This window comes from Daphnia carinata, chromosome 8 (genome assembly GCF_022539665.2).
Source record: "Daphnia carinata strain CSIRO-1 chromosome 8, CSIRO_AGI_Dcar_HiC_V3, whole genome shotgun sequence".
Taxonomy (NCBI): domain Eukaryota; kingdom Metazoa; phylum Arthropoda; class Branchiopoda; order Diplostraca; family Daphniidae; genus Daphnia; species Daphnia carinata.
Genome location: NC_081338.1, coordinates 558,260 through 581,996, shown reverse-complemented (window position 1 = coordinate 581,996; position 23,737 = coordinate 558,260). Strand labels below are relative to the sequence as shown.

At 43.3% G+C, this 23,737-nt stretch overlaps 1 protein-coding gene and 1 pseudogene across 1 annotated transcript; both read right to left on the bottom strand.

Moving 5' to 3' along the window:
- Positions 1-10,083: 10,083 nt before the first annotated feature.
- LOC130688074 (uncharacterized) lies at positions 10,084-11,149 on the bottom strand (annotated as a pseudogene).
- An 8,630-nt stretch (positions 11,150-19,779) lies between these two features.
- LOC130688082 (branched-chain-amino-acid aminotransferase, cytosolic) lies at positions 19,780-22,442 on the bottom strand. The gene is made up of 8 exons (XM_057511073.1): positions 22,275-22,442; positions 21,710-21,769; positions 21,327-21,533; positions 21,035-21,265; positions 20,771-20,959; positions 20,533-20,647; positions 20,317-20,471; positions 19,780-20,244 (listed from the first exon to the last, which is right to left on the bottom strand). The coding sequence occupies exons 1-8, from the start codon at positions 22,425-22,427 to the stop codon at positions 20,065-20,067; spliced, it is 1,290 nt and encodes a 429-aa protein (XP_057367056.1). The 5' UTR covers positions 22,428-22,442; the 3' UTR covers positions 19,780-20,064.
- Positions 22,443-23,737: the final 1,295 nt, after the last annotated feature.

Here is a 23,737-nt window from a genome sequence, read left to right as displayed (position 1 = left end):
TCATCACATACCCGTTGGGCCCAGCCGCAGCCACCGTGCCTTCAATCATCAAAAACAGCACATCTAACGCGAACGACTTCCTAGACATCAACATCCGACAAAACGCTAGGATCCAATATCTAGAAGATGCCGCCATTCGCCACGAGAACGAACTCATCCGAATCGTCCAGAGCATACAATGCGACCAGCGCCGCGCCAAACACGCACAAGCTGTTTCAACTGCTCAATACAATGGATGGTTGGCAGCCACACAACTGGGTCTCCGTCAGTGCGTGAAACTGATCGCAACCGGAAACATCGTCTCAGCCATTCAATGCACACCCACAACGGTCACCTTCACGACAGACATCACCATTTGTGGGCCACAGCCGCGGTTCGGAAATTCTACCATCGGCCGATCCGGTTGGGAACTAACGGAGTTCACGCCATGATACTGGGCTAGTGGAATCGTTAATTTCAACGATAAACCGTATGCTGTCAGCTACGGTGCTGCCCTCGCGGGCAGGGCTGTAGGGGGCACGGGCCTGCCTAGTATTGCGTGCCCATTTTCTGTTTTCTTTTTACCCCTTTCTATGGGAAAGGGGTAGTATTGTATTTTTTGTCCACCCAGGTAGTAGTCTAAGTTCCATGTCTCGTTTTGCCAGACAGTTTTTCGTCCAGTTTTCTTAAAACCAGTCTAAGTCCCAACTCAGTTTGTTCGCCTCCCCTTTGTTCTCTCTCCAAATCAAGCGACTCCAGAAATACAGCGTTTCCTTTGTTTTAATTCATCATCATTCTCATTTTTTCCCTCATCTCTCATCCTTCATCTCTCTCTGTTACGACTCACGCACGAGAGTCAGTAACAAATGGTGCCCAAACCCGGGATTTGACGAAAACGTGCATTTCCCGTCCTCGTTCGTAAAAACCCTCGCTTGATTGTAAAATTGTCGGGTATTCTCCCTGTAAACCTTTGGCAGACGTCCACGCCAGCCTGAAGGCACCCACCTGTCCACCACGCGTTTGCCATCTGACAAGAAGATCGGTGTATCTACGTGAATCATCGACATCCGTTAACGTGTGACTCTATCAGCCTAAGAAAACGTTTCTACGTCATGAGTGAAGCCGCACCCAAAGCCGGAAATATGGAAATTGGCCACATTTGGGAACACGGCCCGAGCCCAATGGTAGACGCATCGAAACCTGAACGGCAGAAGAGTGAACGGCCATTACTTCCCGAAAACGATCTCAAGAAGAAACGTGGGAAGAGAAAGGCGGCCCACACGAAGTTAACGACACAACTCAGAAAGGCTGTGGAAGACCACAAGATGGGAGCCATCAGATTGAAGAAATTGCAAGTAGCAGCATGGCGTGACGAATTGATTCGTATTTACGACGAAGTCAAATCAATTCACCATCAATATACGGAAAGTATATCCGACCTCACTGAGCAGCAACGTCAAGCATGTGACAAGTGGGAAGTAGACTTCGAAACCGATCACGTCGAAGTTATCAAATTCGCAAGTCGCTACGCCACTTCCTCAAATCAGTCCATCAGCTCGATTGGGACATCAGCTTCGGACATCACATGTAGTACCACGTTATCAGAAAAAAGGCGTACCAACGTTAAACCAACCAGCCTCCCCCAACAATCAACTCAAGAGGAATTGGAGGCTGAAGCTCGGATGCTGAAGTTGGAATTGAAGTTGGAAACGGCAAGGGCCCAGATGGAAGCAAATACAACTTCCATCACAGAAACCCTCAACAAAGCATTAAGGAGCATGAGCGAACAACTTAGTAAGCTCATTGATAGTTCAAGAGTCACGTCCAAAGATATCGCGGCCAACAACACGTTAGTACGGGAAGCACACCACTCGTTGGACGGTTTGGATCAGAAAATTGACGCGGTTGAGGTGGAGTTGTCAGCTAAAATCGAAGACCTTCGAACGGAAGTAGATGAGATGAAAGTTCAACCCCGAACGATTCAAGATCAACGACTTCCTGAGCGATCACCAGTCTTACAAGTACGTCAAGATGTTCCAGCCCTGTCACCCATACGCACGATGGAGGATTCTGTCCGTCATCGCAGAAGATTGGTCGCCGCCGATGCATCTCCACGAGACCCGCGGCGAGGTGCGATGGCCACGATGACGTCCCGTTGCAACCCTACGGATCACGACGAAGATGACACTCCGAACGTTCTCACCCCCACAGTCAAGTAAATCGTCCTCACAGCAGCTGTTGCAGTCGACTACAACCTCCCAACTTCAAGATCCAGCCATTTGACGGCAATCCGAAGAACTACGCGCGATTCAAGGCTAAATTCCAGGCCTTGTATGAAGAGTACGAAGACTCTCCGGTACTTCTTTTCATGTTGGAGGAGCAGCTAGCAGAAGAGGTACGAAACGAAATCGGCGGATGTCTCACCGATGGAACGATGTACTCCGTGGTGTGGGAACGCTTGGACGCGGTGTACGGTCGTACGGAAATTATGGATCAGACGTACCTCGACGACCTTCTATAGGTCCCGCCATTGAAGAGCTTAGATGCTGCCAGCCTCAAGACTTTCGCAAACCGTCTTCATGGTGCAGTAGCCACGCTCTCCAAGTCGAGGTATGCCCATGAGCTACACAGCCGTACAACGTTGATGGCCCTTGAAGCAAAACTTACGCCCTACCTCAAGGATAAGTGGAACGAAAAAAGAAAAATGACAGGAGTAGAACTGAATATTCTAGACCTAGACGACTGGGTGACGTTAAAATCCATGAGCAAGCAACATGGAAAAAATGTATTCGAGTCTTTACCCACGTCGACGTCCAAAGGCGTAATGTTCGACGAAAGGAAGCACTTCAAGAGATCCAGCTTCCCACACACGTCGACCGTTGGACACGTAACGACGATGGAAGGTTCGAAAGTAGCGGTGTCAACATCTTCAGCAAGCAAGCCTCCAAGGAGCCGATCAACATCGGGGAAGATGCCAGCCGAGAAGACGGAACGGTGGAAATGTTTTGTATGCAATGGCAGAAGCCATCATCTCTCAACCTGCACCGTCTTCATGTCTCTCACGCCCACGAAAAGAGCTGAAAAAGTATTCAAGTCCGGAAGATGTTTGTTATGTCTTACGGGAAAACACGAACGCAAGGAATGTCCCAGGGACGTCAGCTGTACTATCGCTGATTGTACTGGAAACCGACACCACACCTTGCTTCACGGATCCGAATTCGTCCCATTGAGGAGGCTAGCGGATCCAACTGCTCCATCAGCGCAACTTTCGACAGCTTTCCTTGGGACCTTGACCCATGTGGAAACAGTAAAACGACGTGTACGTTTCAAGATCGTACCGGTTCGTGTTGGAGTTGGCAAAACGTGGGTCGACACTTTCGGTTTCCTTGATACCGGAAGCGACACCACGCTGATTAGGAGCGAATTAGTAAGATAGTTGGGACTCGTTGGGCCATCAAAACGCATCAACGTCGTCTCGTATGACGGAGCCATGTCTAACGTTACGGCCTCCGTAGTAAACTTCACCCTAACGTCTCGTGATGGTAACAGCCAGTTTGAAGTCAAGCACGCTTACGCCGTCGACAATTTGAAGGTGACGCCCATTTCGCCGATCGACCCTCGACAGTTTTTACTGCTAAGACGCGGATCACGTTTACATCCCGTTCTTCCGGCTCCGTAATTTCTTCATGGACTTCATGGAAACACCTACGTGGTATTGACGTCCCGACCGTGCAACAAGAGGACGTGACCGTTGTGATAGGAATCGACGTCGCAGAGGCCCACGATCATGTAGCTTCCATCAAGCCGCCGGCTGGAACGACTGAGCCCATCGCCTTCAAGACGCCGTTTGGTTGGTGTCTGGGTGGACAAACAGGTCCACCACACGACGGACGCCCGTTCATCGCTCATCTGGCCATCGAGGAACGTTCCGAAGACCTAAACGAGCTGGTGAAGAAATTCTGGCAACTTGAGGCCAGTGAAGTAGAAATAGAACCACCCGTTCTATCCGAGGATGATCTACGTGGAAAACGCATCCTCGAATCGCCAGTAAAACGTATTGGTAACCAGTATCAAGTTGGCCGAATGTGGAAAGCCGACGAAGTAAATCTCCCCAACAGTCGGGCAGCTGCATTGAAAAGGCTCTACGCTCTCGAACGACGTTTTCATCGGGACAAGGAGTTTGCTCACAAGTACGATGCAGTAGTCAAGGAGTACATCGGGTTAAAACACGCCCGGCTCCTAACGACCCAAGAGGCCCAGACGGAGACAAACAAGACGTGGTACCTGCCACATCACGGGGTCGTGAGCCCTTCCAGCTCATCGACCAAAGTTCGTGTAGTATTCGATGGAGCTGCTGAGTTTGGTGGCACATCGATAAACCAAAATTTGCTTCGGGGACCAAACCTACTCGTTAGCTTGCTTGGTGTACTCATCCGCTTCCGCCGTAACCTTGTACCAGTCGGAGCGGACATTGAAAAAATGTTCCACCAAGTGAAAGTCCCGGAAGAAGACCAGGCAGCCTTCCGATTTCTCTACCGGACGCCTGGCAGTAATTCAGCTCCGTTAACGTACCAGATGACGGTACACGTATTTGGAGCTATATCATCCCCGACGAGCTGCATCTTCGTCCTCAACAGGACGGCCGATGACTACCGCAGCCAGTTTCCAGACGTAGCCGATAGCGTTCGACGTAATTTCTACGTCGACAATTATCTAAACTCCTTCGAGTCCGAAGACGAGGTCATCCAACGGTCCCGCGAAATGAAGTCCCTTCTCCAGTTAGGCGGCTTCAATTTGACCAAATGAACGTCGTCATCGAGAACGGTGATAGCTGCGTTACGAAAGTTTGGCCTCGCGTCACGAACTCTAGATCTGGACTTGGAGAAACTTCCCGTCGAAAGAACGCTGGGAGTAATGTGGGACAGCGAACGAGATATGCTGACTTTCAAGATTCGGAAGCCGCCAAACAACGTGACACTCACGAAGCGAGCCTTCCTAAGCATCATCTCTAGCGTCTACGACCCGTTGGGGCTGGTTGCACCAGTTATCTTCGTGATGGAGTCTTTACTCCAAGACATTTGGACCAACGAAGAACGGATCGGTTGGGATGACGTCGTACCGGAAACATTGAGTCAACGTTTCTATTACTGGTACGATCATCTGGAAAATTTGGAGTCGCTCTCAGTACCGAGATGCTTCCGTTTCAAACGAGGACGATGGACTCAACAGTGCCTCCACGTCTTCACGGATGCAAGCTCCAAGGGATTCGAAGCAGTAGCCTACTTCCGCACTGTATTTGAAGACCATTCCGTCAACGTGTCATTCGTCATGTCGAAAACGCACGTCACACCGGTAAAAGGTCTCACGATTCCCCGTTTGGAGTTACAGGCGGCAGTAGAAGGCCTCAACATTACTCTCACGATTTGTCGTGAACTAGAAATTGATTTGAGGCAAGTAACCTTCCACACAGACTCGCAAACAGTGCTGCGGTGGATCCACTCGAAGACATGCCGATTTGAAGTCTTCGTCAACAACCGTATCGGAAAAATACTCCGAAACACGGGTCGTCGACAATGGCGTCACGTTGCGGGAGACTTAAACCCAGCGGATCTCTGCAGCAGGGGTATCGACCCAAAGGACGTCAACAAATTGGTCTACTTTCATCGAGGACCTTCCTTTCTGAACCTAGACCCCTCGCAATGGTACACCTGGGAAGAAATTACGGAGCCGGAAGAACGGGATGTAAACGTGATCCGCGTCTTAGCAGTAAAAACTGAAGATGAGAACCATGCCATCGACCGATGCGTTGCACGTATTTCCAGCTTGGTGAAAATTCAACGGGTGCTGGCCTGGAGTACAAGATTTGCCAACAACGCCAGAGCAAAACTTCGTGATGAAAAACCCATGGTCGGAGAGCTGACAGTAGAAGAAATGGTAACATCGCTGACAAAATGCATCGTACGAGCGCAAGAATTGGCCTTTGCTGAAGAAATCTACGCCCTTCGCAAGAATCTGGAATTACCACTCAGATCAAAACATCGCACCTTCCAGCCCTTCCTGGATGATGTCGGACAGATGCGAATTGGCGGACGTATACTTCAAGCGCCAATCGATTATGCAGCCAAACACCCCATTATTCTACCAGCATCTCAACCGTTAACGAAAAGGATAATTTGGGATCACCACGTTAGAAACATGCACGTCAAGACAGAGAGATTGCTGACAGACCTACGTTCTCGCTACTGGGTACTCTCTGGACGCAAAGTGGCAAAATCTGTGCTCAACAACTGCTGGCCTTGCAAGCGCACGTCGGCGAAGCCCAGCCCGCCGTTAATGGCTTCCCTTCCAGTACATCGTCTAACGCCTCACCTGCCCGCGTTCACGTACACAGGGATTGATTACTTTGGACCCTTGACGGTACGAGTTGGTGGACGGGGACGAAGACATGAAAAACGTTGGATCAGCCTATTTACGTGCTTCACTACACGAGCAGTACACCTGGAAGTGGCCAACGGGCTCAGTATGGAGGAGTTTTTACTCTACTTCTCCCGTTTTGTTAGCCTACGTGGAAAACCGAAGGTCGTTTACAGCGACAATGGGACAAACTTTGTTGCCGCCGAGCAAGAGTTGAGACAAGCCTTAGAAGAACTTGTTGCTACGCACCAAGAGCTTCACACCGTGATGGCTTGCCAACAGATTGAGTGGCACTTCTCTCCACCCCATGGACCCCACTTCGGCGGTGTTTGGGAAAGGATCGTACAATCCTGCAAGTGGGCAATGAAGACCAGTATCGGGAACTGCCTAGTTACGGACCAAGTCTTACGAACCGTAATCGCTGAAGTGGCAGCTTTGTTGAACGCCCGTCCGTTAACCCATCTGAGCGTGGACCCAGAAGACCCGGACCCGTTAACGCCAAACCACTTTTTGTACGGTGGAGCTCGACCATATTTACCTTTACAACTGGCCGACGTGGAAGACATGAACGTAACCAACAAACAGTATCTGCAAAGCCAAGCCATACTCCAACATTTTTGGAATAGATGGCTACGTGAATACGTTCCCCACTTAACTGAGAGAAGAAAGTGGCAAGAAAATAGGCCTAACGTCACCGTAGGGGATCTAGTACTTGTAATCGAACCCAATACTTTGCGTGGGCAGTGGCCGTTGGGTAAAGTGTTGGAAGTTATTCCCAGTGCAACGGATAATGTTGTTCGAGTGGTAAAAGTACAACTTACCAATCATCAAAAACCATGTATTCGGCCGGTGGCCAAATTATGTATCATGGTCCCAGCCAACGAACAAGAAGTTTACGCAAAAGAAGAAAAAATGGAACTTTCACCAGCGTAGAACCTCAATTTCAGTATCGTAAAGTGTAAATACTGATTGTACTGGAGCTAAAATTAGTAGCTCCCCTTGTAAAAACAAAATTGTTAATGTAACAAGTAAAATCGTAATGTAAAACTCAAATGTAAACAACGTAGGAAAGCGCAAATTTAAAAACCTGGTGGGGGATTCACGAAGCTCAGCGCCACTTATATTCAAGTTCAAATATAGGGCAAAGGGCAAAAGTAGGGTCGCTTGTTGTTTAGCATCACTGAAAAATTGGAAACTGTTTAACCTATTACGTTAGCAGACGGCATTCAGTCGACCCAACTTCATTCAAGTACAACGTGTGCGAACCCTACGTCTGAAGTGAAAATGGCAGAATATCCGCCTCCATCGCCAGCATCCGTAAAAGAAAAACTAAAGGTGAGCCGGGAGATGGAACAAGAGTGTGCGGCCAATCTCCTAGAAACAATTGAAAAACTCGAAGATGCCAAAAAACAGGCCGTCGATCAAGTGTACGGATACCAGCTGGCCATACTGAACCTCGAAAAGGAAATAAAAAAACATCAAGAAGACCTCGTGAAAGTGCACTTACACTTCAGGAGCGAAAGAGAGACCCTGATGAGTTGGTACGTCGGGTCTCTCTTGCGCCAGGAACGGGAAAGGGAGGCCGGTGCTCAGTTACCCACCCCGGCCGCCAACCCAGCACGTCCAACGTACGTCGTTCCTCTCCATACGCCGGTGATCCTTTGCTTTTTGAAGTCCCACGTGTTGGGACCGACCCCTTGCAGGAAGAGGACCACGGAGTGGGAGGAGTTTATGCTCCTCACAAACCAGGATCGACTCGAACTTCTCTTTGCCCAGCGACGGTGTTTTGGTTGCTTTGTTCCAACCGCCGTCGCCGGGCACACAAAAATGGCTGATTGTAATCATCCCAAACGTTGTACGCTGTGCAATGCACAAGACCACCATCAGGTCCTGTGTGCACCGAAGAAAGCGTACAACAACTTACCCACGCAGTAAGGATAGCCCATCATCTCATCCAGTCTTCGAGAAGGCAGCTGCTGGAAATTCACATTCCCTTTGTTTCCCCCCTCTTTTTTTGTTCTGTGTGTTGTAACGTTTCGAAGTTGCATCGTTGTTATTTGTGTTGTGCACCTGTTGTCACGGTGGGTCCCGCTGTCACCTACGGTGCTGCCCTCGCGGGCAGGGCTGTAGGGGGCACGGGCCTGCCTAGTATTGCGTGCCCATTTTCTGTTTTCTTTTTACCCCTTTCTATGGGAAAGGGGTAGTATTGTATTTTTTGTCCACCCAGGTAGTAGTCTAAGTTCCATGTCTCGTTTTGCCAGACAGTTTTTCGTCCAGTTTTCTTAAAACCAGTCTAAGTCCCAACTCAGTTTGTTCGCCTCCCCTTTGTTCTCTCTCCAAATCAAGCGACTCCAGAAATACAGCGTTTCCTTTGTATTAATTCATCATCATTCTCATTTTTTCCCTCATCTCTCATCCTTCATCTCTCTCTGTTACGACTCACGCACGAGAGTCAGTAGCAGTATGACTACCGCAATAACACGTGGCAACTGGTCGAAGCATCCGTCGTCGTTCCGCAACGTGACCTAGCCGACGCTTTCCGTTACCAAGACGTCGATTTCTTCGAGTACAAGCATCAAACTAATCCCGCATATACAGATACGCTGGTTAGCCCCATGGATGTAATGGCCGACATTACAGCAGCCATGCATGAACATGCCGCGACTAGCCAAATCTCGACACAGTAGCATCTGCAATCGTCGTTTCGGCAGCTGAAAAAGCCGGTCTCGGCACTTGTACCAATTGGTTCGAGAATTTTAAAGTCTACTCGTTTATCATTCTACTTATCGCTGCCTTCCTTTTACGCGCTCGCGGCTGCTATGCCATTGGATTTTGTGGTTTAATATGGAAATGTTGTTGTAAACCCCCGCGTCCCCCTCCTACAGCAGTGTACCGACCGCAGAATAACCGCCCAAGAGAGCCCTAAATTTCTTTTGGATTGCGGGACGCAATCTGGTATGACGGGGAGCGATGTAACGAATCGTCTAGCGAAGCCCCGTCTTACCCTCTCTTTTTCAAATAGACTAGAAATTTTATACCTGTAGCCATTTTTTTTTACTTAAAACCTTCATTTACTAACCTAGTTTTAAGACTCCTTTAAAAATATAATAAATAACAAAGACATGTCCCGGGTCGTCGGCTAAAAATAGATTTATTTCGGTTGGTCTGAGATTGCCCGAAATGGCCTAAAGTTGCCCGACCGATTTTGAGCTATCGTTCAAATTCGTCCAATACCGTCCGAATTTGCCCGCCTATACCTCTCCATGGCGCCCAAAATCGCCGGATACCACCCGATATCGCCGTCCATCTTTTAACACTGTCCCATAGGATGGTTAACGTATAAAAAGCCATCGACAACTCGCAGTAGTTAGTCGTCCCTTGAGAGAGCTATCTCGTGTGTACCTCAGCATCCTTCCGAGCCGCTACCTCATTTTTCACAAGCTGAGCGTAAGTTCCCTTCTTAGTAATATTCGCTACTTGCCTTAGTCTTCCGTATTCCTCGTCGTATTCCTGACTACTTGTGGTATTTTAATACACGTTGCTTAAATACGTATTGTCTTGTGCCTACCTATACGCGACATTGTGAGTAACAGCGCCGCGTTTAAGTTTATTTCTCCGTATTGGAGGCAACATGACAACGTCGTGCCCTCCTTTACAGAAGCAACAGCTGTGATCAGATCATGGATCCTCTTATTTGTGAACGCTTTGTTCTTGAGCCCGTTTGGTCCCCGCCTCGACGGCATCGATCAATGCACACCTAGTCATGGAAGAAGAACAAGATCAGTATAGACGAAATAATTTGGCGGTACTAACAGGTACGGTAGGTCATTGTCGAGGGATTGCCATTTTTACGGCTCCGTCGGAGAGGGCCTCAATCGCCATATAGACCTAATCATGTCGAGACGGGAAAACAATTAAAACGAGCGGGCTCCTTTTAAATCGAGTCTAATGAGAATCTTGACGACGGCGGTTGCCTTTTGCGTTACTATACTGCATTTCTTGCTTTAAAAGAAAAAGGGGACATTGCTGTTCACTTACATATGCTGGCGCGTTCCCGCACAATCCAGTTAAGCTTCATGTGACACTCGGGCACCTGACAACAAATTCCCACACTTTCTAAGATTTTGATGGTTGCATCAGCATGCTCGGAAGATGCTTGCTCCTTGAGGCAGTACACTAAAATTAAAAAGGAATTTAGTGGTCAAATATTGAATGATATAGATGGCATGAAATAGCTGCACAACCAGCACCCACCAAAGCAGGAGTATTGGGCATCACACGAATTATGGCCTTAAGATTAGCCACCCGTGAAAAAATCCCCTGCATAAAATATAAGATCAAGGTCTTAATTTTCCAGCAGTGTTCTATTACCTTTTCAAGTTCTTCAATAGTGATCCCGCTCATTACAGACAACACTAACTGATTTTCTGGTCCATTACATTTGTTCAAATCCCTAACAAAGTCAGGGAATAAGTTTGGCTTGACGGAAAACACAACAATATTGCTGCCCTTGAATATGGAGGCTGTGAAATAAATGAAAATGATCACATGAAATAAGGAAGATGATAATTATGAATCTGATTGTACTATTGTCACTGACAAGAGTATTGCATCCCCACGTCTTCCAAATATCCAGTGAACCATCATCTTGAGCCAAGATCGTTCCAGAATCGCTGCTTCAACTTACCAAATTTTAAAAAAATTCTATTCAATGAAAAATACTTTACCTGACGTAAGACACTTGATCCATCCTCATTTTTTGAATCGGGACACTCTTTGTAGTAAGTCTGTTCACTATAAGCAAGAAACAACAAAGAATTCGTCTGCAAAAAAATAAAAATTCGTCTGCTAGGAAGTGTCCCGTTCAGGGTTTGAAAAATTGAAAAAAAGTCAGTTTTTACGAGCGCCCGAAAGGGCAGTTTTAGGGCAACTCTAAAAATTTGGTGCAGCCATTGGAACACAAAAAACCAGAGTTGCTCTGAAAAAAAGTTGCCCCGTCAGTCTATTGGAACATACTTAGGGCAAAAGATTGCCCTAGGTCAACTCTAGGGCACCCATTGGAAATCGACACTAGCCTATTGTTATTTTCTTTAGAGAACGACACTTCCAAGCCAAATCTAGCTTCAGGACGCCTCCACCTGAGGGCAGTTTAAGCAGAGTAAGTATCCAAAAAATCGTATAAAATCGTAATGGTAGTACAAAAAAAAACGTAGCAAAACAAACTCTTAAGATTGTCTATTTAAATTAAAAACAAAATTTATTTCTTATATTACAAATTCAACAAAATTTAGTTACTTTGTTATTGTTCATGGTTTCCATCTGCTTATACTGCCCTCAAGTGGAGGCGTCCTGAAGCTGGATTTGGCTTGAAAATGTCGTTCTCGAACGAAAATAACAATAGGCTACGTTCGTATAGTGTGATCTATGGAGTGATCCATGATAATGTTGAGTGACCAAGGTAAATAATAATAAAGTTTAAAGATAATGATCACTTTTGGTAAATGGAAAAACGGAAAACAAAAACTTGAAAGTGTCGTCTAAACAAAATCTGTAGGAATTGGATCAAAAAAATCAAGAGCCTGATAAAAAGCGAGGGCCCGTTGACAACGTCGCTCTTAAAAAGCAACTCTCTTCTGAAGACCTTTTCATTTCTAGCTCATTGACCAATATTCCAACACAAAGTGTTTCTTCAATTGAAAATCTTGATAGTAATAAGGCTGGTGTTGACCACAATAGTTCTTTCCAAAAAATTGTCACCATGATCCGTGCTTACAATTCTGAAGAAATGGAAGAATGTCTAACAGCTAAGCTCTCACACCTCACAGGTATGTGTTAATCTTAACATTTAAGGTAGACCACCCAGTTTATCCCATTGATTTTCAGGAAAAAAGCTGGATTTGTCTGATAAGACAACAAAAAACAAACTAAACGGAAGTTAGATGAAATGAAGAAGAAATTTAAATGGAAAAATAAGAAGAAGAGGTCCTGAATTGTCAAACTTGCACGAGCCACCAAGGCAGTATCTGTCATCAACCTCTGGTCTTTCAGAGTTTGTCAAAACAGAAATTCTAGAACCAAGACTAGCAAGCACACTGCCAACACCAATTCTTAATAGTGAAGGCTGCCTAGTTTTCAGCAAATTTGATTTTGGAGAACTATATGATCCCACAACCATTCTAAAAAAGACCACTTTAGATCCCGAAGTGGCAACAATTAAAATTTAAAAAAAAACTTAAACCAAAAGTGAAAATCTTGTTAGGCCAAGCTGAAGTTGACAATCGAACAAGCATTGAAGAAAAACAGGCATTAGTTGGTGCTCTGCAAATAACTGAAGGTTTTCAGGTAAACTTTCAGTTTGACAAACACATTTGTAAGATCTTCAAAACTTTTAATCTTCCTGTATTGCAATAGGTTAAAGACTGTGGAATTGCTTGACAAATAAATTAAGAAACGAGATAAAATCAAATCAAGAAACTAAAAAAAAAATTGGGCTGAACGCATCGAAGAAAAGGAAAAGAGCAAGGAATAATAACAGATAAAGAGAAAAGCCAACATCAAGAAAAAGAAAACTGAAAAGAAAGAACATAAATTGATTAAACCAAATCAAAAAAAGGAAAATTTATCGTATGAAATACTGATACTGACTCATGGTTGGGCTAAACTCGTGTTCTTGCAAGCCATGTCGTGATAATTTAAAAAAAAATTCACTGGCACGCCCTCCATGATCTTGGAAAATGTGAAGAAAAAAATCTTCATTTTATAACGTCTAGTGTCTTCACTAATAACAGACTCACAAAAAAAAGTCCTTCATGGTAGAAAATAGTTACAATTGATTTGTTATTGTCGATAGCTTTGTTAACGTCAAGTGCAAAGCTTCGTTATATTTCACTGTTGTATTTGATATGAATTAGGTAACTAAAGGCCGCTTGAAAATGTGCATAAAGGGAAAACGAGACAAGAAGAACGTAAAAAATCATTTATAGTTCTGGAAAAACGCGAGTTCTTATCAGAGACGTAGATGGTTTTCTCCGACTACAGGTGGGGTTATTCTTTAACAAAAGATTGCTCTTTAACAAAAGCCTTGCATTAACTATTTAAGTTTGACTCATAGACGTTCCTGCGCAAATTGAATATTCCAGTTTTGCTCGAACTATTTATTGCTTTGCTGAATAGCGCTCCAAGATAACAGTCAGCAGTAACCGGCCTGGCATATTTATAACAGTAGGTTATGATTTTAATATATTTATTGGGCTCTTTGTAATCGTGAAAAGAATTGAAAATGTGATAAGGAAATAAACGGTATGAAAATCAATATTGAATTATAATATTCTTTCTTTTTGTCCTTGTCTCAAACGATAGTTTAAGTTTGTAATGTTCTTCCTATAAAAATTATTTATCAAATGTTAATAATAATAAAGTAGTCTTCGTATTAACATATCTTTGCTCTAAGCAGCCACAAAAGCCCCGCGGAACTCATTCAGTTTCCGTATTCACAACAAATCAGTGGTCTTTACCTATGGAATAAGTATCGACAAAGGGAAGTTATAAGGGAGATGGACTAAGAGTTGGGTGGAATGATCAAAGACGGTGGACAAAACAAGGCTAAGTGCGAAAAACATATATTTCTTATCTTATATTTAAAGAAGCAATAGTAGTTAAATAAACAAAAATTGTGAAAAATGAACTTTATTTAACGGGATATTAGCAATATATAAATACTAACATAATCCGAAATCAGATTGCTACCGAATAAATAATCAAAGATTAACTGGCGTACATACGCTAACATTGTTTCATCTCGGCAAACCTTATAGAAAGTCACGGTTTCAGCAACCTTTGTACATTCCAACTTCCACGGAATAGGAGGTTGGAATTACATTTTTGAAACAAGTATAAAGTGTTTAGGAACATGGAAATTGACTGGAGAAAAAGGCCCAGTCCCATGGAGAAAAAGGCCCACTTTTAAAATTGAAAAAAAGTGGGCCTTTTTTGTATGGGCCTTTTTCGTATGGGCCTTTTTCGTGGGCCTTTTTCGTCTGGGCCTTTTTCGTCTGGGCCTTTTTCTCCGACCTCCCCAAATGGGAGCCGGCGGAAACGGTAGCGTCCGAAAGGGGTCGCCATGGTGCATAAGTAGGACGACTCATCGGATAGAGGTATTTGATAAAATCCTAAGGTTGCGTCTAACACAGCGAAGAAACGGGCCTTCCAATCCGTCCAAACAGCTCTTCGACGGATGGAATGGAGAAATGTTGCCGCTTGATGGTTTTGTTCAATGTGGTAGGGTTGATACAAATCCGGACATCTTTTTTCGGTTTGTCGACGACGACCATTGGACTGACCCACTCTGTGGGTTCGGTGACTCGTTCGACGATCCCCACGTCTTCCATCTCTGTGAGCTTTTTCTCGGCCGGGTTTCGGAGAAGGAACGGCAGGCGTCAGGCAGCATGTACGTCGGGGTCAACATCTGGGCTCACCTTAATGGTATGGTGAGGGGGCGATAATACATCTGCGTAGGGGGCGAAATTGTTGGGAAGATCACATGTTTCAGTAGATATGGCATCCACTCGCTGAATTAGATTTAGCTGGAGGCTTGAGGGCAACCCAAGGCTGGTCACACACAGACGGCTAACGCTCAATACGTGTTTAAGAAACTACCACTTCTGACACCATCTTGTAGACGCTTCAGTAGCTGAGACAAGACGTGCATTCTTGGTCGCAGAGTATTCTTAGTTACAGGGGTTGCTAGGTTGCCATTTACTACACGTACGACTGAGGTAGCTGACATGTTAGAAGTTGAAGATTGAAGTCTAGTACGATGCACAAGAAAAAACATTTCGTGTTAAGAACTAAAAATATCATATCGAATCCATCAATCCGTTGTAATACATCCTAATTAACACCTTACTAAAAATCTTACGTTTTTAGCTTGTCTTACTTCAATTATTATTTAGATGGATCCCAATTTGTTAGCGCAGGACAGTCCGCCAGAGATAAGGAATTGGCGAAGGAAAGTCGGACAATTCGCCAGATAAAAACACACAACAAAAGTTCTGTGACTTGGAGGCCATGAAAACTCGGAGAATCAAAAGGGGCCGATTCCCTGGAATTATTGGCTTATAAATACTTCCATGGAACCTGTTAGCTAATTATCGAATTTAATCCTGCAAAATACCCAGCCTTAGTTTACCAGTTGTTCTCAGTAGTTCTAGGTGTTTTCTTCTTCTCTTTGGGTAAGAATGTGCAAATGCATTCCAAATGTAGTGCCGTTAACTGCAATTCGAAGAGAAGTGATCAACCAGTTTCATTTTGCAACTTTCCTAATGATGCTCTACGACTAATTATCTGGTTGAAACATTGTGCGCCTAGATATAGGCCTTAAAAAACTTCTCTCTTCACTTTGGTTCCGCTTTGTTAACTTGGTGTACAATACTGGCTTTTTTTTCTCAGCGAAATGGAATATATTAGCTAATTGTAAACTTAATTCGATAAAACGCACAAATCGATACGGATGTACCCCAAGACCAGCATGAAGAGGAATCGAATATTGTTAATTATCTCGTCAAATTTGTTGTTAGCAAGTTTTTCAAAATAAGCTGTTCATCTTACATTAAATTATTCAGTCAAAATATGTCTGGAAAGTTTTAATCGTAACCAGTTAAATAAGCCATATTATACACCAATCTGTAAAACTAATTTCATTGAGAGTTTTTTTTAGTCATAAAATTTTCTTTTGTGTGCTCTGGCGCATTATCTGACTTCCCTTGCCCATATTTAAATTAGCCGCGTGTCACATTGGATGTCTGCAGGGAATTCGTCTGGTAATGAAGAAGTAAGGGAATTAGCCGTTACACGGAGGGCCAAAATCTGTCATGGCGGCTTTCCCTATTCCGTGTCCCATCTCCTTATCTCTGCAGTCACCGAGTAACGCTAACATGATGACGTTTAATGTCGATTTCCAATGGCTGCCTGAAAGAGTAGGGTTGGGCAGTCAGAAAACAAGCCATAGCGTCATGCACTAGCCGGGGCATTGCCAGGTTCTGAGTCCATTAGAACACATTTTTTGTCCGGGTGCAAGCAGACCCATAGGTTTGTAAAACAAAAATGGCAGTATTGAAAGTGTTAATGTTGTCGGTGGTTTGTTATTGCCATTAATTGTACAAAGTTCATCGTCTTCCGACCAATCGGAACTTGAATTAATCGAATTCGATAACTTCACATCTGATAGCGATAGTGAACTCATTGTTTTGGGACAATCTTTTCAGCGAAAAGAAAAAAATGAAAGACCCAAAGTTATCAACTTCGTCACATATGTGGTAAAGAATTATACTCCTTCTGAGGTATGTACTTGTTTTATATAAAGCAAAAGAAAACGGCTTTATTTAATAATACGAATTAAATTACATTTTTTGTTTCAAAGAAATTTTTAAATGCAAGTTGAAACCTCCGAATCAATTAGCGAAGACTTCACCAACTAACCTTTCATCTCAAAGACAACAAACCATGGAGGAGTAGATAAATAACTGCAACAATCAATCCTTTTCTTTTTATGGTAAAAAAATAATTCAACCTGTTGACTGAAAACCCTTAACACCCTAATACTACTTACATGTAGTATTAGGTTACGGTATGTTGGCAATAAAAGTACCGTAAGATCTGGGCTTGTGAGAGACATTTGATTACTGTTAGATTTTATTTGAAATTATTTAAGGGGTTTCAAGCAGAATGCACGATTCTACAATTTACAAGTCGTTATTTATGTATCGAAACTTGAAGAGCTTTGTGGTGAAAATTATCACATTCTTGGTAATGTTGCATACCCCATTTCCTCTTAGCTTCAGACTGCATACAGAAACCCAGAGTCTGATGCAGAAAAGTTCTATAATAAACGCTTCAACAAAACATGAGTCATCGTTGAAAACGCGTTCGGACTTTTAAAGCAACGCTTCCGACAGCTTTTGCGGATGGATTTTCATGCAGCTGACACTGGATCGAAATTCATTATGTCCTGCTGCGTTCTTCATAATTTATGTCTAATTAGAAATTACACTTTAATGGATACATTTACCACTAGAAACAAAGGGAATGGCCAGATAACAAACGGTGAAGACGAAGAACCAGCCCCATAAATTACATGAAAAAACATTGAAACCGTACGAAACGTGAACTGAATTGAAATGGCAGGATTGAACAGGTAATTTGACTAAATTTGAATTCAGTTTTTTTATACTTACAGCTGAATTAAGGAAATGTAAAATAATCGCGTGACTGTTGATGACAAGCTGCAATGATTATTTAGCACCCCTAGTCGGATTGTTTGGCAACATTTTGCTGGAAACCAAAGCTTAAAGGAGGGTGTTCTTCTCCAGCGCCTTCAGTTTCTGGTCGCGGAACATTTTGCGGCCTTCGTGTTCCGCTTTCAGGATTTCAACCTGCTGGCACTGGACAGCAAGCAGTTCCTGGCGAGTAACTCCCTTTTCTTCTTTCTCTTGCAAGAACTATTATATCTTCTTTTGTTGTTTTCTTGCGTATCACTATGGACCAATTCCCGCAGCCATTTCCCGAAGAACAATTACTGCTTCTGCCATCGGAGTCAGCTTCCGTGTTAACTGAGCTGCTTGAGCTGCAGGCGCTAGCGGCAATTGGCAGTGTTATATTTGGCTTGTGATATAGCATCACACCTTGCCCGCGCATGGCAGCTGGAATCATGCCGACGCCCTTTGCTCCAAGTTTTTTTAATTCTTCGTCAAACTCGGAGCGGTGCAGCACTTTACCAGTTTCTCTAATCTTGCTGTTTGCGGTGGTATGGCGCTTCTTCAAAGTTTAGAACCTATAGAACCGGGGTAACTATCGGGTAATACTGGTGCAAAACCGCATATTGTGTCGCGCCAGTATCACCCGATAGTTACCCGGGGTGCAGGAAATCGGGGCAGAGCACAAGTTGCAACCTATTTAATTACTAAAAATACCTACAATTTCACTAGCCGTTGTAATTGGTTTATTGCGAACAGCAGCAAAGAGCCGTTGATCTTTCAGAGCGGTGGTTTTTCTTGGCCTTCCCGACCCCTCCTTACGTTTTACGTCTTCCGTCTCAGAAAAACGATTTTTCCATAACACTACGGTAGCCCTACCGCAGCCTAATTGTCGGGAAATTTGATTTATAGAATTCCCGGCTAGGGCTAATGATACTACAGACCCTCTTTCCGCAACACTTAATTTTTTTGCTCTATCTTCACGAAACATTTTAATGAACTGAATCAGTTTTATAATCAAACCCCCGTTTTTATAGTAATTTAAAGCATAAGAACAAAGATTTTTAAAAAGGCGCGTATGCCATGATTCATAAAATTAGTAACCATAGAGACGAGACTTCCCATCCCGAAGTCTGTCTCTCGTAGCCTACTACAAATACAAAGTCCTTACCCCTTAGCGATGTAAGGACGCGAGCTGATTCATGTCTGGTTTCCATAGACACGTCTAGTATAGTTTTTTCCGCGTTTTCCCATATCCTAGCATAACCCACCTAAAGTACTAAGTAACTTACCTAAGTGTTGATAGGGGGCATTTTCTTTTAAGGGGGTTAGTCGGATTTTTTTGGAAGATACTGTACGTGAAGACTAACCTGATGTCGTCAAATTACTATCTGTGCCGGAGTCGGAGCCAAAAGAAGACGCAGCTCCACCGGTGTCAGCCACCAATCCGATCGCGCAGGTCGAGCCGCGGAGCAAGGGCTCTGATGGGGAGCGTGTTGGGAATACAACGCATTTCCAACCACAGACGACATGGTCTGGGCGTCGGACAAGGCTGCCTAGCCGTCTAACTATGTTTCAAGGAGCCATCGATAGAGGGCCTCCATCGTAAATTTCCCTTTGTAAATTAAGCCTTGCCCTAGGCCTATTGGCCGTCTCTCTGTAGAGGGCAAGGAGCAGTTAGTTAGAAAATACGCTCCACACGGCCAACATCTAACAACCAGTGTTATCCCGTGTATTTTTCAAACATCTTCAAATTATTCAAGGTAATTCAGGTCACGGGCCTGACGATTCCCTTCAATTTCCATGCAGGTCTCTTTGCTATTCTTTGTTTGCTTTACCCGTGAGAAGTAACGAAGATATACACCTAACTTCACGTTTATTTCACGGATGAAAGATTTTCAGCCGGACAAATTTCAAATTTTACAATCGTGTTCTTTATCATTTTCTTCTAGAGACGTACAGGCGCCTGCATTTTTCTTTGGGAAAGGTTTACAAATCGTCATATGACGTCCGACTAGAGTTGGCCAGAATACGTATACAACTACATTACTTCCAAGGATTAAAAATCCAAGATTCGACGAGATATAACCCGACGTCCGTTTCCGTCAGTGAAAAAAATTATACACACAAAACGAAATAAATCAAAACTTCGTCTACGTTCATTAAGAGTCACCGCATGTGGCAGATATACATCATAGGCAATAAATGTTTGAGAAACTTCGTACTGGATTGCAATTTCACTAGGTCCGGCGACTTTGAACACGAATATAACCTTGGGCAACGTCAACATAAGTGTCAAATATAGATCTTCTAAAAAAAGCTCTAATTTAACGTACTCAATGGCCAACTCGAAAAGAAAATATTAGTAGCCTTTATAACATCCCACAATTGAATTCAGAGTTGAGATATTGCGGAAGTATTTCTAGATATCGACGGCCCATGGATGTTGCACTCGCCCGTAATGGATATCACTCATTGTCTTCAAGAATCGCTGGCTGAGGGAAGGCTCGGATCTTGGTATGTTATACTCCCGACCTTGATATGAAATACTTGATACCGGACAAACAACACATGCTGTTCCAGCTCCAAAAATTTCCAGAAGCTAAACAACCAATTAGTTAAAACAAAAAATGCTGTTACTACTAAATCAACTAATTAATACAACTCGACGTACTCTTTTTTCTTCGTGCGCCTGTATTACTTCAGCCATTGTAATAGTTCGTTCAACTACTCGGAACTCCTTCCAATCACGAGCTAATTCAAGCAAACTAAGGCGCGTGACTCCGGGCAAGATTAGTCCGTCAAGAGGTGGTGTAACTAGTTCACGTTCTTCAAAATAACGAATAAGTATACTTATTACTTGAAAGTGTAGCATTTAAATAAGTAGTACCTCCATTTTTATTCAACATGAAAACAAAAATGTTCATGGTTCCCACCTCTGTCAGCTGATGATCAGGCCCATACAACCAGAGCACTTGCTGATGACCCAACAATTCAGATTGTTTCTATGAAATCAAAATTCAAATTAGGAAATTTCAGCCATTCTGGCGTGGCTCATAATATAAGTTGATAGGTACAATTTAACTGTGACCCCTTAGGCACTGTCCGTATTAACGCCGTTAGCTTACTTGGATATAAATGGTTGGAGCGTAGTTGGCACCCATCTTCATGGCACCGCAACCCCCCGGCCAAGATCGCACATATTGGGGATCTGCCATCAATGAAATAGGCTTGAAGCCTGAGGTAAAGTAGGGGCCCACAGGACACAGAAGTACATAAAGTAAGGCTTCATTCGGGCTCGCCACTCCCAAAGAAGGCTATTAAACGAATTTCATATTATTAAGAGAACATTTGAATAGTGGCTTTTAATCCATGTACAAAAATTTTCTTACATCTGTTGCAATAAATGTAGGTCTTATATAAAGGCTGGAGGTACTTGAATAGGGAACCCATTCCTTGTCTATTTGAATTAATCGTTTAATACACTTGATCATCTCTTCAGCGTCAAAAGTGGGAAGGGATGATCTTTTTGCTGTGGACAGCATGCGAGCCATATTTCTGTCTGGACGGAATAAACGTAAGCAACCATCTTCTCCACGATATGCCTTCATTCCTTCAAACAACTAAAATGATATTTATTTTAACACACTTTATATTGAAAATTTGAAATAAAAAATCAATCACCTCAATTGCATAATGCAGTACTTTGGCTCCAGGATGAAGTTGAAGGTTATGCATGGGTGAAATAACTGGTTTAGCCCAACCTCTTTTAGAATCCCATGATACTTCAAGCATGTGGTCAGTAAAGTACTTTCCAAAAACTAGGGCCGAATTGTCAGGCTTAGGACGGAGCTGGTCAGGTGTGCAGATCTTTTCTTCCAAATCCGAAAACTGAAAACAGAGTTTTAATTTGGAGGTGGTTTTAATTTAGAGGTGGATCAGGCTATTGGAGGAACACACTTTTTCACTTAGTGGGTCAACATGATAAAAATTCATTATTACATTGCTTCAAAAAACATTTCTTGTCAGAAATCATACTGATGGTTGAAAATAAACACCACTCTTACCTGGAAAGGTTGGTGAGTCGCTGCGCCACGTACATGGCGTAGATTCTGGCCGAAAAAAAACTATACTTGGTCGAGGAATAAAAGACGAAAACATTCTTGAAAATAACAAACGAGAACTAACAATTTAAACAAACAACTACGCGTCGTGAAGGAGTCGACTCTTGATTCTGTGTTGCCGATTCTCACGACTACGCCACCAATCAGAAAGGATAGTCTAGTTCGCTAGGCCTTAAATAGTTCTCTCGAAGTCGTAGTATGAATAGCTTAGCACTGCGAGAGACCATTTTGCTTGCCCAAGAATCAATAAGATCCGCGAGCAACCATGAAAAAAAAATTACATTTTTTTTTTCATAAGTATAAATTTCAAGTATCATCCAAATGAAACACATTGTAATGTAGCGGACTAAGACTATGCCGCCATACTCTCGAAACCGACAAATGCTTTCTGCTTCAAATAACAGTGTATGATGAAATGTAGAAATTTCTTACAATATACTAAATAAGCTAGGAATGGCCTGAATATCTGATAATGAAACATTACAAACGATATGAAATATTATATTACCTTCTGAGGGTGGAGACGAACAGACAGGATTAATCCACGGACCGCCATAGCACACAGAACAAGAGAGACTGTCGTGATCGTCAATTGGGAAATAGGGAAGCGGAAACCGTTCTGCGCATGCCCAGTATGAGAACCGGTCTCATCTTGATGCATTAAGCATCAAGGCCTTTGTGTTAAATAACCCATGGGTGACCCTATGGGGTACATTTGATGTGTCGCCAACTCTTTTCTCCACGCACTACCCGAGTATGTAATAGGGTACTGGAAAATCGAGTTCAACGGCCTGTATGATAGTTTGCTAGGGGCGCCGACTGGCCAGCGGAATGTAGTGGCCCAAGATAACGAGAAAATGATTGTTTTTGAATACATTCAACTACTCGTAATTATATTTACCTTTCAACAACGAAAAAAGTTTTGAACGAGTTTTCTTTTTCACATTCAGAGAAACAATCGTTTCTTTTTTTTATATTTTATACACACATGCAACAGCAGGTAAAATACTTTATATGACCGAGATTTTTTTTCTTGACTGTAGAAAGGCGAGCGGGTACCATAGGCATTAAATCTGGCAGAAAGAGTTTTCTATGTACGTGTCCTATTACACAGTATATTATATTCGATACCAACTTCCATTGCGGTTGTCATGTGTGCATTGTTGCCGTTTAACGGCGAACACCCAAAGCCAATGCAAAAATTCTGGTATAGTTAGCCAGCAATTTCAACCTCTCTTGGAAAACAACAACTCGGCTTACTAAGGGATTGCAATGTTCCCACCAGCGCGTAAGAAAATTACCCATAACAAATGGACTTACAAGTAAAAGTGTAGCCTACTCTGTTTTCTATTTTTGCGCATCCCCCCTTCTTCCAAACTATTTGTACCAAATTTACGCGACACGGCCACGCCAGATTCGAAAGCAACCACAGCCACAAAATGTGATTACCTTTAAAAGTGATCCTGTCAACTACAGAGATCTTCGAGTTCAAAGCTATTTCAAATCAATTTTTGCGCAGTCAAAAAAAATTAATAAATCTGGTGGCACCAATACAACCAGGAAGACAAGGCTCCCGTGCGAACGAAACACTTCTGATATCAGTGTGCTGTCGAATATGGAAAATCGTGATTCGTTGTGTAAACGAATAGAATCAAAATCCCAAATAAATAAGAATCCAGAATCACGAATAAAAAAAGCCATTGATTAATGATTTTCGCACAGAATACCGAATAAAATTTGAATAAAATGTTTAATATTAAAAATTTAGGCTAAACCATTAGGACTCCACCCGATAGATCCACGGGTTAATCGTGCCCAGCTTACTGCCGGAAATTACTGGTACGATGGCGAAAGGATCGTTGGAAAAAAAAAGAATACGTTTTACGCATGTCGCGCCAGCATCTTCGGCTATTTAGCTGGTTACATTTAACCCATGGGGGTACAGGGGCCGAGCCCTATAAACTATTGTTT